Source organism: Panulirus ornatus, chromosome 50, assembly GCF_036320965.1.
Source record: "Panulirus ornatus isolate Po-2019 chromosome 50, ASM3632096v1, whole genome shotgun sequence".
In the NCBI taxonomy this organism is placed as follows: domain Eukaryota; kingdom Metazoa; phylum Arthropoda; class Malacostraca; order Decapoda; family Palinuridae; genus Panulirus; species Panulirus ornatus.
In genome coordinates, this window is record NC_092273.1 from 28749002 (window position 1) to 28767294 (window position 18293).

An 18293-nucleotide genomic window follows, 5' to 3' on the forward strand; every position below is an offset into this window, starting at 1 on the left:
ACTAGAAGACTTCAGCTATACAGGAGGGTGCCTGAAAGAGCAGTCACCTCATGTGCATATGGTCTGGCCGCCACGTTTTACCTGGACAGCCTCAGTCATGCAACAGTACACTATGCTACCACAACATCGGCTCATCCAAGATACAATGTGCGCGCGTCACCCGTTCCCTTAACCCGTCAGACACATGAATGCAACATTCACCCCTCACTTAACCCTGAATATGGCCAGTCAGTCCTCCAGGACCAAGCTGAATGGTGTTGGGCATCTCATGTGACATCTACTCCCCACATGTGAACACACACACGCTATGAGCCAACTAGATTTAAACCATTTCACTTACGCTGTTTCACTGCTGGGTATGTGAGGTACTCCAGATGTAGGTTCAGTCATACGATGTATGGTGGTGCTGGCGCTTCTGTGAACGTTTTGTTCCCCCCACAAACATCTGTTATTACGGGAAGGTTTTCATGGCCACCGTCTGTGTTCGTGTAAGAGTGACAGCTTCAGGAATTATCACAAGAGGGCGTATGTCTCGTACAAGCTTCCTCGGTATCCACATATAATGACCATATTATGCATTAGATTTAGGCTTTAGTGTTACACCTCAGACATTCATATATATATATATATATATATATATATATATATATATATATATATATATATATATATATTTATTTATTTATTTATTTTGCTTTGTCGCTGTCTCCCGCGTTAGCGAGGTAGCGCAAGGAAACAGACGAAAGAATGGCCCAACCCACCCACATACACATGTATATACATACACTTCCACATACGCAAATATACATACCTATACATCTCAATGTACACATATATATACATACACAGACATATACATATATACACATGTACACAATTCATACTGTCTGCCTTTATTCATTCCCATCGCCACCCCGCCAAACATGGAATAACAACCCCTTCCCCCCTCATATGCGCGAGGTAGCGCTAGGAAAAGACCACAAAGGCCCCATCCGTTCACACTCAGTCTCTAGCTGTCATGTAATAATGCACCGAAACCACAGCTCCCTTTCCACATCCAGGCCCCACAGAACTTTCCATGGTTTACCCCAGACGCTTCACATGCCTTGGTTCAATCCATTGACAGCACGTCGACCCCGGTATACCACATCGTTCCAATTCACTCTATTCCTTGCACGCCTTTCACCCTCCTGCATGTTCAGGCCCCGATCACTCAAAATCTTTTTCACACCATCTTTCCACCTCCAATTCGGTCTCCCACTTCTCCTCGTTCCCTCCACCTCTGACACATATATCCTCTTGGTCAATCTTTCCTCACTCATTCTCTCCATGTGCCCAAACCATTTCAAAACACCCTCTTCTGCTCTCTCAACCACACTTTTTATTTCCACACATCTCTGTTACCCTTACATTACTTACTCGATCAAACCACCTCACACCATATATTGTCCTCAAACATCTCATTTCTAGCACATCCACCCTCCTCCGCACAACTCTATCCATAGCCCATGCCTCGCAACCATAAAACATTGTTGGAACCACTATTCCTTCAAACATACCCATTTTTGCTTTCCGAGATAATGTTCTCGACTTCCAAACATTCTTCAAGGCTCCCATAATTTTCGCCCCCTCCCCCACCCTATGATTCACTTCCGCTTCCATGGTTCCATCCGCTGCCAGATCCATTCCCAGATATCTAAATCACTTTACTTCCTCAAGTTTTCTCCATTCAAACTTACCTCCCAATTGACTTGACCCTCAACCCTACTGTACCTAATAACCGTGCTCTTATTCACATTTGCTCTTAACTTTCTTCTTTCACACACTTTACCAAACTCAGTCACCAGCTTCTGCAGTTTCTCACATGAATCAGCCACCAGCGCTGTATCATCAGCGAACAACAACTGACTCACTTCCCAAGCTCACTCATCCACAAGAGACTGCATACTTGCCCCTCTTTCCAAAACTCTTGCATTCACCTCCCTAACAAACCCATCCATAAACAAATTAAACAAGGGGTGCTTGATGTCTCCATGGTTGTTTGTTTTGTTTATGGATGGGGTTGTTAGGGAGGTGAATGCAAGAGTGTTGGAGAGAGGGGTACGTATGCAGTCTGTTGTGGATGAGAGAGCTTGGGAAGTGAGTCAGTTGTTGTTCGCTGATGATACAGCGCTGGTGGCTGATTCGGGTGAGAAACCGCAGAAGTTGGTGACTGAGTTTGGTAAAGTGTGTGAAAGAAGAAAGCTGAGGGTAAATGTGAATAAGAGCAAGGTTATTAGGTACAGTAGGGTTGAGGGACAAGTCAAGTGGGAGGTAAGTTGGAATGGAGAAAAACTGGAGAAGTGAAGTGTTCTAGATATCTCGGAGTGGATTTGGCAGCGGATGGAACCATGGAAGTGGAAGTGAATCATAGGGTGGGGGAGGGGGCGAAAATTCTGGGAGCGTTGAAGAATGTGTGTAAGTCGAGAACGTTATCTTGGAAAGCAAAAATGGATATGTTTGAAGGAATAGTGGTTCCAACAATGATATATGGTTGCGAGGCGTGGTCTATAGATAGAGTTGTGCAGAGAAGGGTGGATGTGCTGGAAATGAGATGTCTGAGGACAATATGTGATGTGAGGTGGTTTGATCGAGTAAGTAATGAAAGGGTAAGAGAGATGTGTGGTAATGGAAAGAGTGTGGTTGAGAGAGCAGAAGAGGGTGTTTTGAAATGGTTTGATCACATGGAGAGAATGAGTGAGGAAAGATTGACCAAGATGATATATGTGTCAGAGGTAGAGGGAACGAGGAGAAGTGGGAGACCGAATTGGAGGTGGAAAGATGGAGTGAAAAAGATTTTGAGTGATCGGGGCCTGAACATGCAGGAAGGTGAAAGGCGTGCAAGGAATAGAGTGAATTGGAACGATGTGGTATACCGGGGTCGACGTGCAGTCAGTGGATTGAACCATTGATATACATCGAAGAGACGAAGCTTTGTCTCTTCGATGTATATCAACTGACATATTTCTCTCTTGTGTCTCCCCTGATGATGTAATTATTACACGAAAGCGCACTTGGGAACTTATCGGGTTTCATTTTCCCCGTGGACTCATAGGAATATATATATATATATATATATATATATATATATATATATATATATATATATATATATATATATATATATATATATATATTCATGTCATTTTTCATGTCATTGTTTATTATCATGTAGGAGTCAATGAAACAAACAATAGAAAGTTGATCTAAACTGTCACTTGTCATTCTCGGTCATGCTGTTTTGATGTGCAGAAGCTTGCATTGTATTTGCTTAAGTTTGCTGTAAATCTGGGTATTTTGATTGGCACACAATCACACACACACACATCCATGCCTGCATGCAAGCATAGCCACAAACATTCACACATACTGTGCAAGAGATGGGGCCCGAGTGCAGAACTCCTCTACCTAATGTCCAAATAATTTGCTTTGCTTACGACCAGCTTCATATGCTTTCTTGATTAAGTTTTATTTGAAATGTACTCCATGGTCCTTTTTCACATGATAATTGCGCTGTGATGTGTAAACTTAGTTTTTCATCTTAAGTATGTAAGCCATTTGTCTGACCACTGCTGCCTTTTGTCTCATATTTCTGCAGTATTTTGATCTCCCTGTTACCCTGTGTGTGTGGGTATGTCTATGTGTGTGAGGATTAGAATATGATAGTGTCTCTTTTTTCTTCAAATGGCCTCTGTTTCTCTTGAACTGGAGTGGCACCCCAACATTATTAAGATACAAGGTTCTATATATATATATATATATATATATATATATATATATATATATATATATATATATATATATAAGGGAGCGGGGGGCTGGAAATCCTCCCCTCTCGTTTTTTTATTTTTTTTTTTTAATTTTCCAAAAGAAGGAACAGAGAAGAGGGCCAGGTGAGGATATTCCCTCAAAGGCCCAGTCCTCTGTTCTTAACGCTACCTCGCTATTGCGGGAAATAGCGAATAGTATGAAAAAAAAAAAAAAAAAAAAAATATGTATATATATATATATATATATATATATATATATATATATATATATATATATATATATATATATATATATATATATAAACAAGGACTGGGCCTTTGAGGGAATACCCTCACCTGGCCCCCTTCTCTGTTCCTTCTTTTGGAAAAAAAAAAAAAAAAAAAAAAAAACGAGAGGGGAGGATTTCCAGCCCCCCGCTCCCTTCCCTTTTAGTCGCCTTCTACGACACGCAGGGAATACGTGGGAAGTATTCTTTCTCCCCTATCCCCAGGGATATATATATATCTTTCTTTCAAACCATTCGCCATTTCCCGCATTAGCGAGGTAGCGTTAAGAACAGAGGACTGGGCCTTGAGGGAATACCCTCACCTGGCCCAATTCTCTGTTCCTTCTTTTGGAAAATTAAAAAAAAAAAAAAAAAAAACGAGAGGGGAGGATTTCCAGCCCCCCGCTCCCTCCCCTTTTAGTCGCCTTCTACGACACGCAGGGAATACGTGGGAAGTATTCTTTCTCCCCTATCCCCAGGGATAAAATGATATATATATATATAAATGATATATATATATATACATATATATATATATATATATATATGATATATATAAAATGATATATATATATGTGTGAGAGGCAGGGCAAGGAAAAGACAACAAAGGCCCCACTCGTTCACCCTCAGTCCCCAGCCGTCATGCAACAATGCACCAAAACCACAGCTCCCCTTCCACATCCAGGCCCAACAGAACTTTCCATGGTTTACCCCAGACGCTTCACATGCCCTGGTTCAATCCATTGACAGCACGTCAACCCCGGTATACCACATCGTTCCAATTCACTCTATTCCTTGCACGCCTTTCACCCTCCTGCATGTTCAGGCCCCGATCCCTCAAAATCTTTTTCACTCCATCTTTCCACCTCCAATTTGGTCTCCCACTTCTCGTTCCCTCCACCTCTGACACATATATCCTCTTTGTCAATCTTTCCTCACTCATTCTCTCCATGTGACCAAACCATTTCAAAACACCCTCTTCTGCTCTCTCAACCACACTCTTTTTATTACCACATATCTCTCTTACCCTATTATTACTTACTCGATCAAACTACCTCACATCACATATTGTCCTCAAACATCTCATTTCCAGCACATCCACCTTCCTCCGCATAACTCTATCCATAGCCCACACCTTGCAACCATACTACATTGTTGGAACCACTATTCCTTCAAACATAGCCATTTTTGCTTTCCGAGATAATGTTCTTGACTTCCACACATTCTTCAAGGCTCCCAGAATTTTCGCCCCCTCCCCCACCCTATGATTCACTTCCACTTCCATGGTTCCATCCGCTGCCCAATCCACTCCAAGATATCTAAAACACTTCACTTCCTCCAGTTTTTCTCCATTCAAACTTACCTCCCAATTGACTTGACCCTCAACCCTACTGTACCTAATAACCTTACTCTTATTCACATTTACTCTCAACTTTCTTCTTTCACACACTTTACCAAACTCAGTCACTAGCTTCTGCAGTTTCTCACATGAAACAGCCACCAGCGCTGTATCATCAGCGAATAACAACTGACTCACTTCCCAAGCTCTCTCATCCACAACAGACTGCATACTTGCCTCTCTTTCCAAAACTCTTGCATTCACCTCCCTAACAACCCCATCTATAAACAAATTAAACAACCATGGAGACATCACACACCCCTGCCGCAAACCTACATTCACTGAGAACCAATCACTTTCCTCTCTTCCTACACGTACACATGCCTTACATCCTCGATAAAAACTTTTCACTGCTTCTAACAACTTGCCTCCCACACCATATATTCTTAAAACCTTCCACAGAGCATCTCTATCAACTCTATCATATGCCTTCTCCAGATCCATAAATGCTACATACAAATCCATTTGCTTTTCTAAGTATTTCTCACATACATTCTTCAAAGCAAACACCTGATCCACACATCCTCTACCACTTCTGAAACCACACTGCTCTTCCCCAATCTGATGCTCTGTACATGCCTTCACCCTCTCAATCAATACCCTCCCATATGATTTACCGGGAATACTCAACAAACTTATACCTCTGTAATTTGAGCACTCACTCTTATCCCCTTTGCCTTTGTACAATGGCACTATGCACGCATTCCGCCAATCCTCAGGCACCTCATCATGAATCATACATACAATAAATAACCTTACCAACCAGTCAACAATACAGTCACCCCCTTTTTTAATAAATTCCACTGCAATACAATCCATACCCGCTACCTTGACAGCTTTCATCTTTCGTAAAGCTTTTACTACCTCTTCTCTGTTTACCAAATCATTTTCCCTAACCCTCTCACTTTGCACACCATCTCGACCAAAACACCCTATATCTGCCACTCTATCATCAAACACATTCAACAAACCTTCAAAATACTCACTCCATCTCCTTCTCACATCACCACTACTTGTTATCACCTCCCCATTAGCCCCCTACACTGAAGTTCCCATTTGTTCCCTTGTCTTACGCACTTTATTTACCTTCCAAAACATCTTTTTATTCCCCCGAAAATTTAATGATACTGTCTCACCCCAACTCCCATTTGCCCTCTTTTTCACCCCTTGCACCTTTCTCTTGACCTCCTGCCTCTTTCTTTTATACATCTCCCACTCATTTGCATTATTTCCCTGCAAAAATCGTCCAAATGCCTCTCTCTTCTCTTTCACTAATAATCTTACTTCTTCATCCCACCACTCACTACCCTTTCTAATCTGCCCACCTCCCACACTTCTCATGCCACAAGCATCTTTTGCGCAAGCCATCACTGCTTCCCTAAATACATCCCATTCCTCCCCCACTCCCCTTACATCCTTTATTCTCACCTTTTTCCATTCTGTATTCAGTCTCTCCTGGTACTTCCTCACACAAGTCTCCTTCCCAAGCACACTTACTCTCACCATTCTCTTCATATATATATATATATATATATATATATATATATATATATATATATATATATATATATATATATATATCGCTACCTCGCAAACGCGGGAGACAGCGACAAAGTATAAAAAAAAAAAAAAAATATATATATATCCACTTTATCAATTTATACTTCAGCATTTTTAGCCATGATTCCATCCATTCTAGGTGGCTTTCCTACCTTTACCTTGATTATTGCCCTTCTTACTTCCCTTTTTGCTACAGGCCCCTGTACTTGTGTCCTCTTCCTTCCATCCTCCATATCCATGCATGTAGCAACTGCTGCCTCCCCTTGTCTCACATTCATCAGTTTTTCAAAATACTCTTTCCATCTTCCTTTCACTTCCTCCTTTTGATTTAGCATCTCCCCTTCCTTCTTACATTAACATTCCATTCTCACATCCACTTCTCCATTTTTCACATCTCACCAGTAAAGTTTCCTATTATTACGAAACGTTTCACTTTCCTAGTCTTTGCTGGTTTGGTTAATTCTAGAGAAATTTGAGATTTCGTGGTCTTGAGAGGGGAAATTATTGCAAGTAAGGAGTGTATGCACAGAGTAAGAAGAAACCAAAAGCCCCTCATCAATGTTATCTTTCATATTCAGTCTAGAAATAATGAATCTAAAACATGCTGTGTCAGGAGACAATGCACATTATACATGGTTATTGTATCTTTGTCAGGAGACAATGCACATTATACATGGTTATTGTATCTTTGTCAGGAGACAATGCACATTATACATGGTTATTGTATCTTTGTCAGGAGACAATGCACATTATACATGGTTATTGTATCATTGTCAGGAGACAATGCACATTATACATGGTTATTGTATCTTTGTCAGGAGACAATGCACATTATACATAGTTATTGTATCTTTGTCAGGAGACAATGCACATTATACATGGTTATTGTATCTTTGTCAGGAGACAATGCACATTATACATGGTTATTGTATGTCTTCCATCCAGGATTCTGGTGTGAGATGCTGGGTGTGGGCGACTTCTACTACGAGCTTGGTGTGCAGATTGTCGAGTTGTGTGTAGCCACCAGCCACCGTAATGGAGGTGTCATCTCCTTAGAGGAGGTGCTCAGGAGACTCAACCACAGGAGGAAACCAGACAACCAGATTAGTGTGTTAGTCTCTCCAGTCTTCACTTTGATGATTACCATAATGAATAGTATTTGATAATTATACTTTCTAAAACTGAAAGGTGTCACCAATGATTGTTTATAATAAACTTGATTTTTTTTTTACAGTGATGACGTAGTGAGAGCAGTAAAGAAATTGCATGTACTGGGTTCTGGCATGGAGATTGTGGGTACAGGAGACTCCCAGTTCATGTACTCAATCCCTGGGGAACTCTCCATGGACCACACCACCCTCCTGCAGCATGTATGAGACTTCTGTTTTCTATATGTAGATTTCTCCTTTATTTCATGTTTGCATTCTCTCTAGTAACAAGATACATATTTATTTATTATTCATTTTACTTTGTCCCTGTCTCCCTTGTTAGCGAGGTAGCGCAAGGAAACAGACGAAAGAATGGCCCAACCCACCCACATACACATGTCCACACACGCAAATATACATGCCCGTACATCTCAACATATATATGTATATATATATATATATATATATATATATATATATATATATATATATATATATATATATATATATATATATATACACAGACATATACATATATAGACATGTACATAATTCATAGTCTGCCTTTATTCATTCCCATCGCCACCCCGCCACACATGAAATAACAACCCCCTCCCCCCGCATGTGTGCGAGGTAGCGCTAGGGGAAGACAACAAAGGCCACATTCGTTTACACTCAGTCTCTAACTATCATGTAATAATGCATAGAAACTAGAGCTCCCTTTCCACATCCAGGCCTCACAGAACTTTCCATGGTTTACCCCAGACGCTTCACATCCCCTGGTTCAATCCATTGATAGCACGTCGACCCCGGTATACCACATCGTTCCAATTCACTCTGTCCTTGCACGCCTTTTACCCTCCTGCATGTTCAGGCTCCAATCACTCAAAATCTTTTTCACTCCATCTTTCCACCTCCAATTTAGTCTCCCACTTCTCCTCGTTCCCTCCACCCCTGACACATATATCCTCTTGGTCAATCTTTCCTCACTCATTCTCTCCATGTGACCAAACCATTTCAAAACACCCTCTTCTGCTCTCTCAACCACACTCTTTTTATTACCACACATCTCTCTTACCCTATTATTACTTACTCGATCAAACCACCTCACACCACATATTGTCCTCAAACATCTCATTTCCAGCACATCCACCCTCCTCCGCACAACTCTATCTGTAGCCCACGCCTCGCAAACCATATAACATTGTTGGAACCACTATTCCTTCAAACATACCCATTTTTGCTTTCCGAGATAATGTTCTCGACTTCCACACATTCTTCAACGCTCCCAGAACTTTCGCCCCCTCCCCCACCCCATGACTCACTTCCGCTTCCATTGTTCCATCCGCTGCCAAATCCACTCCCAGATATCTAAAAAACTTCACTTCCTCTAGTTTTTCTCCATTCAAACTTACCTCCCAATTGACTTGTCCCTCAACCCTACTGTACCTAATAACCTTGCTCTTATTCATCCCTGGGGATAGGGGAGAAAGAATACTTCCCAAGCATTCCTCACGTGTCGTAGAAGGCGACTAAAGGGGACGGGAGCGGGAAGGCTGGAAACCCTCCCCTCCTTGTATTTTAACTTTCTAAAAGGGGAAACAGAAGGAGTCACGCGGGGAGTGCTCATCCTCCTCGACGGCTCAGATTGGGTTGTCTAAATGTGTGTGGATGTAACCAAGAGAAGAAAAAAGGGGAGATAAGTGGTATATTTGAGGAAAGGAACCTGGATGTTTTGGCTCTGAGTGAAACGAAGCTCAAGGGTAAAGGGGAAGAATGGTTTGGGAATGTCTTGGGAGTAAAGTCAGGGGTTAGTGAGAGGACAAGAGCAAGGAAAGGAGTACCACTACTCCTGAAACAGGAGTGGTGGGAGTATGGGATAGAGTGTAAGAAAGTAAACTCTACATTGATATGGGTAAAACTGAAAGTGGATGGAGAGATATGGGTAATTATTGGTGCATATGCACCTGAGCATGAGAAGAAAGATAATGAGAGGCAAGTGTTTTAGGAGCAGCTGAGTGAGTGTGTTAGTAGTTTTGATGCACGAGACCGGGTTATAGTGATGGGTGATTTGAATGCAAAGATGAGTAATGTGGCAGTTGAGGGAATAATTGGTATGCATGGGGGTGTTCATTGTTGTAAATGGGAATGGTGAAGAGCTTGTAGATTTACGTGCTGAAAAAGGACTGGTAATTGGGAATACCTGGTTTAAAAAGAGAGATAAACATAAGTATACGTTTGTAAATAGGAGAGATGGCCAGAGAGCGTTATTGGATTACATGTTAATTGATAGGCGCGCGAAAGAGAGACTTTTGGATGTTCATGTGCTGAGAGGTGCAACTGGAGGGATGTCTGATCATTATCTTGTGGAGGCGAAGGTGAAGATTTGTAGAGGTTTTCAGAAAAGAAGAGAGAATGTTGGGGTGAAGAGAGTGGTGAGAGTAAGTGAGCTTGGGAAGGAGACTTGTGTCAGGAAGTGCCAGGAGAGACTGAGTACAGAGTGGAAAAAGGTGAGAACAAAGGACGTAAGGGGAGTGGGGGAGGAATGGGATGTATTTAGAGAAGAAGTGATGGCTTGCACAAAAGATGCCTGTGACGTGAGAAAGGTGGGAGGTGGGCAGATTAGAAAGGGTAGTGAGTGGTGGGATGAAGAAGTAAGATTATTAGTGAAAGAGAAGAGAGGCATTTGGACGATTTTTGCAGGGAAATAATGCAAATGAGTGGGAGATGTATAAAAGAAAGAGGCAGGAGGTCAAGAGAAAGGTGCAAAAGGTGAAAAAGAGGGAAATGAGAGTTGGGGTGAGAGAATATCATTAAATTTTAGGGAGAATAAAAAGATGTTTTGGAAGGAGGTAAATAAAGTGCGTAAGACAAAGGAACAAATGGGAACATCAGTGAAGGGGGCTAATGGGGAGGTGATGACAAGTAGTGATGATGCGAGAAGGAGATGGAGTGAGTATTTTGAAGGTTTGTTGAATGTGTTTGATGATAGAGTGGCAGATATAGGGTGTTTTGGTCGAGGTGGTGTGCAAAGTGAGAGGGTTAGAGAGAATGATTTGGTAAACAGAGAAGGGGTAGTAAAAGCTATGCAGAAGATGAAAGCCGGCAAGGTAGCGAGTTTAGATGTTATTGCAGTGGAATTTATTAAAAAAGGGGGTGACTGTAATGTTGACTGGTTGGTAAAGTTATTTAATGTATGTATGATTCATGATGAGATGCCTGAGGATTGGCGGAATGCTTGCATAGTGCCATTGTACAAAGGCAAAGGGGATAAAAGTGAGTGCTCAAATTACAGAGGTATAAGTCTATAAAGTGTTCCTGGGAAATTATATGGAAGGGTATTGATTGAGAGGGTGAAGGCATGTACAGAGCATCAGATTGGGGAAGAGCAGTGTGGTCTCAATAGTGGTAGAGGATGTGTGGATCAGGTGTTTGCTTTGAAGAATGTATGTGAGAAATACTTAGAAAAGCAAGTGGATATGTATGTAACATTTATGGATCTGGACAAGACATATTGATAGAGTTGATAGAGTTTCGCTGTGGAAGGTACTAAGAATATATGGTGTGGGAAGCAAGTTGTTAGAAGCAGTGAAAAGTTTTTATCGAGGATGTAAGGCATGTGTACATGTAGGAAGAGAGGAAAGTGATTGGTTCTCAGTGAATGTTGGTTTGCAGTAGGGGTGCGTGATGTCTCCATGGTTGTTTATTTTGTTTATGGATGGGGTTGTTAGGGAGGTGAATGCAAGAGTGTTGGAGAGAGGGGCAAGTACGCAGTCTATTGTGGATGAGAGAGCTTGGAAAGTGAGTCACTTGTTGTTTGCTGATGATACAGTGCTGGTGGCTGATTTGGGTGAGAAACTGCAGAAGTTGGTGACTGAGTTTGGTAAAGTGTGTGAAAGAAGAAAGCTGAGAGTATATATATATATATATATATATATATATATATATATATATATATATATATATATATAGATATAGATATAGCAAGATCGTCCAAATGCCTCTCTCTTCTCTTTCACTAATAATCTTACTTCTTCATTCCACCACTCACTACCCTTTCTAATCAACCCACCTCCCACGCTTCTCATGCCAAAAGCATCTTTTGCGCACTCCATCACTGATTCCCTAAATACTTCCCATTCCTCCCCCACTCCCCTTACTTCCATTGTTCTCACCTTTTTCCATTCTGTACTCAGTCTCTCCTGGTACTTCCTCACACAAGTCTCCTTCCCAAGCTCACTTACTCTCACCACCCTCTTCACCCCAACATTCACTCTTCTTTTCTGAAAACCCATACAAATCTTCACCTTAGCCTCCACAAGATAATGATCAGACATCCCTCCAGTTGCACCTCTCAGCACATTAACATCCAAAAGTCTCTCTTTCGCGCGCCTGTCAATTAACACGTAATCCAATAACGCTCTCTGGCCATCTCTCCTACTTACATACGTATACTTATGTATATCTCGCTTTTTAAACAGGTATTCCCAATCACCAGTCCTTTTTCAGCACATAAATCTACAAGCTCTTCACCATTTCCATTTACAACACTGAACACCCCATGTATACCAATTATTCCCTCAACTTTTGTGCAGGGAAAAAATGCAATTGAGTGGGAGATGTATAAAAGAAAGAGACAGGAGGTCAAGAGAAAGGTGCAAGAGGTGAAAAAGAGGGCAAATGAGAGTTGGGGTGAGAGAGTATCATTAAATTTTAGGGAGAATAAAAAGATGTTCTGGAAGGAGGTAAATAAAGTGCATAAGACAAGGGAGCAAATGGGAACTTCAGTGAAGGGTGCTAATGGGGAGGTGATAACAAGTAGTGGTGATGTGAGAAGGAGATGGAGTGAGTATTTTGAAGATTTGTTGAATGTGTTTGATGATAGAGTGGCAGATATAGGGTGTTTTGGTCGAGGTGGTGTGCAAAGTGAGAGGGTTAGGGAAAATGATTTGGTAAACAAAGAAGAGGTAGTAAAAGCTTTGCAGAAGATGAAAGCCGGCAAGGCAGCAGGTTTGGATGGTATTGCAGTGGAATCTATTAAAAAACGGGGTGACTGTATTATTGACTGGTTGGTAAGGTTATTTAATGTATGTATGACTCATGGTGAGGTGCCTGAGGATTGGCGGAATGCGTGCATAGTGCCTTTGTACAAAGGCAAAGGGGATAAGAGTGAGTGCTCAAATTTCAGAGGTATAAGTTTGTTGAGTATTCCTGGTAAATTATATGGGAGGGTATTGATTGAGAGGGTGAAGGCATGTAGAGAGCATCAGATTGGGGAAGAGCAGTGTGGTTTCAGAAGTGGTAGAGGATGTGTGGATCAGGTGTTTACTTTGAAGAATGTATGTGAGAACTACTTACAAAAGCAAATGGATTTGTATGTAGCATTTATGGATCTGGAGAAGGCATATGATAGAGTTGATAGAGATGCTCTGTGGAAGGTATTAAGAATATATGGAGTGGGAGGCAAGTTGTTAGAAGCAGTGAAAAGTTTTTATCGAGGATGTAAGGCATGTGTACGTGTAGGAAGAGAGGAAAGTGATTGGTTCTCAGTGAATGTAGGTTTGCGGCAGGGGTGTGTGATGTCTCCATGGTTGTTTAATTTGTTTATGGATGGGTTCGTTAGGGAGGTAAATGCAAGAGTTTTGGAAAGAGGGGCAAGTATGAAGTCTGTTGGGGATGAGAGAGCTTGGGAAGTGAGTCAGTTGTTGTTCGCTGATGATACAGCGCTGGTGGCTGATTCATGTGAGAAACTGCAGAAGCTGGTGACTGAGTTTGGTAAAGTGTGTGAAAGAAGAAAGTTAAGAGTAAATGTGAATAAGAGCAAGGTTTTTAGGTACAGTAGGGTTGAATGGAGAAAAACTGGAGGAAGTGAAGTGTTTAAGATATCTGGGAGTGGATCTGGCAGCGGATGGAACCATGAAAGCGGAAGTGAATCATAGGGTGGGGGAGGGGGCGAAAATCCTGGGAGCCTTAAAGAATGTGTGGAAGTCGAGAACATTATCTCGGAAAGCAAAAATGGGTATGTTTGAAGGAATAGTGGTTCCAACAATGTTGTATGGTTGCGAGGCGTGGGCTATGGATAGAGTTGTGCGCAGGAGGGTGGATGTGCTGGAAATGAGATGTTTGAGGACAATGTGTGGTGTGAGGTGGTTTGATCGAATAAGTAATAATAGAGTGAGAGAAATGTGTGGAAATAAAAAGAGCGTGGTTGAGAGAGTACAAGAGGGTGTTTTGAAATGGTTTGTGCACATGGAGAAAATGAGTGAGGAAAGATTGACCAAGAGGATATATGTGTAGGAGGTGGAGGGAACGAGAAGTGGGAGACCAAATTGGAGGTGGAAAGATGGAGTGAAAAAGATTTTGAGTGATCGGGGCCTAAACATGCAGGAGGGTGAAAGGCAGGCAAAGAATAGAGTGAAGTGGATCGATGTGGTATACCGGGGTTGACGTGCTGTCAGTGGATTGAATCAGGGCATGTGAAGCGTCTGGGGTATTCCATGGGAAGTTGTGTGGGGCCTGGATGTGGAAAGGGAGCTGTGGTTTCGGGCTTTCCTAGTGCTACCTCGCACACATGAGGGGGGAGGGGGATGGTATTCCATGTGTGGCGAGGTGACGATGGGAATGAATAAAGGCAGACAGTGTGAATTGTGTGCATGGGTATATATTTATGTGTCTGTGTGTGTATATATATGTGTACATTGAGATGTATAGGTATGTATATTTCGTGTGTCGACGTGTATGTATATACATGTGTATGGGGGTGGGTTGAGCCATTTCTTTCGTCTGTTTCCTTGCGCTACCTCGCAAACGCGGGAGACAGCGACAAAGCAAAATAAATAAATATATATAAATTATATATAGCAAGGTTGTATGGCATGTGTACGAGTAGGAAGAGAGGAAAGTGATTGGTTCTCAGTGAATGTTGGTTTGCGGCAGGGGTGCGTAATGTCTCCGTGGTTGTTTAATTTGTTTATAGATAGGGTTGTTAGGAAGGGAATGCAAGAGTTTTGGAAACAGGGGCAAGTATGCAGTCTGTTATGGATGAGAGAGCTTGGGAAGTGAGTCAGTTGTTGTTCGCTGATGATACAGCGCTGGTGGCTGATTCATGTAAGAAACTGCAGAAGCTGGTGACTGAGTTTGGTAAAGTGTGTGAAAGAAGAAAGCCGAGAGTAAATGTGAATGAGAGCAAGATTATTAGGTACAGTAGGGTTGAGGGACAAGTCGCTTGTGATGTAAGATTGAATAGAGAAAAACTGGAGGAAGTGAAGTGTTTTAGATATCTGGGAGTGGATTTGGCAGCAGATGGAACCATGGAAACGGAAGTAAATAATAGGGTGGGGGAGGCGGTGGAAGTTCTGGGAGTGTTGAAAAATATGTGGAAGTCGAAAACGTTATCTTGGAAAGCGAAAATGGGTATGTTTGAAGGAATAGTGGTTCCAGCAATGTTATATGGTTGCAAGACGTAGGCTATAGATAGAGTTGTGCGGAGGAGAGTGGATGTGCTGAAAATAAAATGTTTGGGGACAATGTGTGGTGTGAGGTGGTTTGATCGAGTAAGTAACGTAAGGGTAAGAGAGATGTGTGGAAATAAAAAGGGCATGGTTGAGAGAGCAGAAGAGGGTGTTTTGAAATGGTTTGGGCACATGGAGAGAATGAGTGAGGAAAGATTGACCAAGAGGATATATGTGTCGGAGGTGGACGGAACGAGGAGAAGTGGGAGACCAAATTGGAGGTGGAAAGATGGAGTGAAAAAGAGTGAACGGGGCCTGAACATGCAGGAGGGTGAAAGGCATGCAAGGAATAGAGCGAATTAGAACTATGTGGTATACTGGGGTCGACGTGCTGTCTATGGATTGAACCAGGGCATGTGAAGCATCTGGGGTAAACCATGGAAAGTTTTGTGGGGCCTGGATGTGGAAAGGGAGCTGTGGTTTCAGTGCATTATACATGACAGCTAGAGACTGAGTGTGAACGAATGTGGCCTTTGTTGTCTTTTCCTAGCACTACCTCGCACACATGCGGGGGAGGGGGTTGGGGTTGTCATTTCATGTGTGGTGGGGTGGCGGCGGGAATGAATAATGGCAGTCAGTATGAATTATGCACATGTGTATATATGAATATGTGTGTGTGTGTGTGTGTGTGTGTGTATAGTGTATATATATATGTATACGTTGAGATGTATAGGTATGTATATGTGCGTGTGTGGACATGTATGTGCATACATGTGTATGTGGGTGGGTTGGGCCATTCTTTCGTCTGTTTCCTTGTGCTACCTCGCTAACACGGGAGACAGCGATAAAGTATAAGAAATAAAATAAATATATATTTATTATTATCATTGATAAAAATTATCAATAATAATAATAATTAATAATAATAATAATCATTAATAATATTAATGAATTATGTACATGTGTATATATGTGTATGCATATATATATATGCATACGTTGAAATGTATAGGTATGTATATGTGCGTGTGTGGACATTTATATGTTGGTGGGTTGGGCCATTCTTTCGTATGTTTCCTTGCGCCACCTCGCTGACGTGGGAGACAGCGACAAAGTATAATAAAAAAAAAAAAAGAAAAAAAAAAATATATATATATATATATATATATATATATATATATATATATATATATATATATATATATATATATATTTTTTTATACTTTGTCGCTGTCTCCCGCGTTTGCGAGGTAACGCAAGGAAACAGACGAAAGAAATGGCCCAACCCCCCCCATACACATGTATATACATACGTCCACACACGCAAATATACATACCTACACAGCTTTCCATGGTTTACCCCCGACGCTTCACATGCCTTGATTCAATCCACTGACAGCACGTCAGCCCCGGTATACCACATCGCTCCAATTCACTCTGTTCCTTGCCCTCCTTTCACCCTCCTGCATGTTCAGGCCCCGATCACACAAAATCTTTTTCACTCCATCTTTCCACCTCCAATTTGGTCTCCCTCTTCTCCTTGTTCCCTCCACCTCCGACACATATATCCTCTTGGTCAATCTTTCCTCACTCATTCTCTCCATGTGCCCAAACCACTTCAAAACACCCTCTTCTGCTCTCTCAACCACGCTCTTTTTATTTCCACACATCTCTCTTACCCTTACGTTACTCACTCGATCAAACCACCTCACACCACACATTGTCCTCAAAAATCTCATTTCCAGCACATCCATCCTCCTGCGCACAACTCTATCCATAGCCCACGCCTCGCAACCATACACCATTGTTGGAACCACTATTCCTTCAAACATACCCATTTTTGCTTTCCGAGATAATGTTCTCGACTTCCACACATTCTTCAAGGCCCCCAGAATTTTCACCCCCTCCCCCACCCTATGATCCACTTCCGCTTCCATGGTTCCATCCGCTGCCAGATCCACTCCCAGATATCTAAAACACTTCACTTCCTCCAGTTTTTCTCCATTCAAACTCACCTCCCAATTGACTTGACCCTCAACCCTACTGTACCTAATAACCTTGCTCTTATTCATCCCGGGGATAGGGGAAAAAAAATATTTCCCCAAGCTTTCCCTCCTGTGTAAAGGCGATAAGGGGCCCGGGGGGGGGAAGGCTGGAAACCCCCCCTCCTTTTATTTTAACTTTCAAAAGGGGGAAAACCCGAAGGAGCCGCGGGGGATGTATCCTCCTCGAGGGCCAATTGGGTTTCAAAATGTGTGTGGAGAAAACCAAGAGAAGAAAAAAGGGAGATAATGGGAATTTAGGAAAGGAACCTGGATGTTTGGCTCTGAGTGAAACAAGCTAAAGGGGTAAAGGGGAGAATTTTTTGGGAATGTCTTGGGAGTAAAGTCGGGGGTTTAGGAGAGGAAAAGAGAAAGGGAAAGGAGTACCATACCCCTAAAAACGGGAGTGGGGGGATTTTGGGTAGGTGAAAGAAAGAAAACTCTACTTTGATTGGGTAAAACTGAAAGTGGAGGGAGAGTAGGGGGAATTTTTGGTGCTATGCCCCCTGAGCATGAAAAGAAAATAATGAGAGGCAAGTGTTTTGGAGCAGCTGAGTGGTGGTTAGTATTTTTTGCCGGCCCGGGTTATGTGAGGGATTTGAATGCAAAGTGAGTAAT

General features: G+C 42.0%; 1 protein-coding gene across 2 annotated transcripts in view; it reads left to right on the forward strand.

Annotated features, from left to right (window-relative positions):
- The window catches only part of lsn (vacuolar-sorting protein SNF8), a 292203-nt gene that overhangs the window by 242155 nt on the left and 31755 nt on the right, over window positions 1-18293 (forward strand). For both annotated transcript variants that reach the window (XR_011716448.1, XM_071691589.1), the window contains exons 4-5: window positions 7980-8145; window positions 8269-8404. Coding sequence is in view for 1 of the 2 variants with exons in the window: in XM_071691589.1 (XP_071547690.1) it covers window positions 7980-8145; window positions 8269-8404 (302 nt within the window). In the remaining variant the exon portion in view is untranslated. The remainder of the gene's footprint in view (window positions 1-7979; window positions 8146-8268; window positions 8405-18293) is intronic.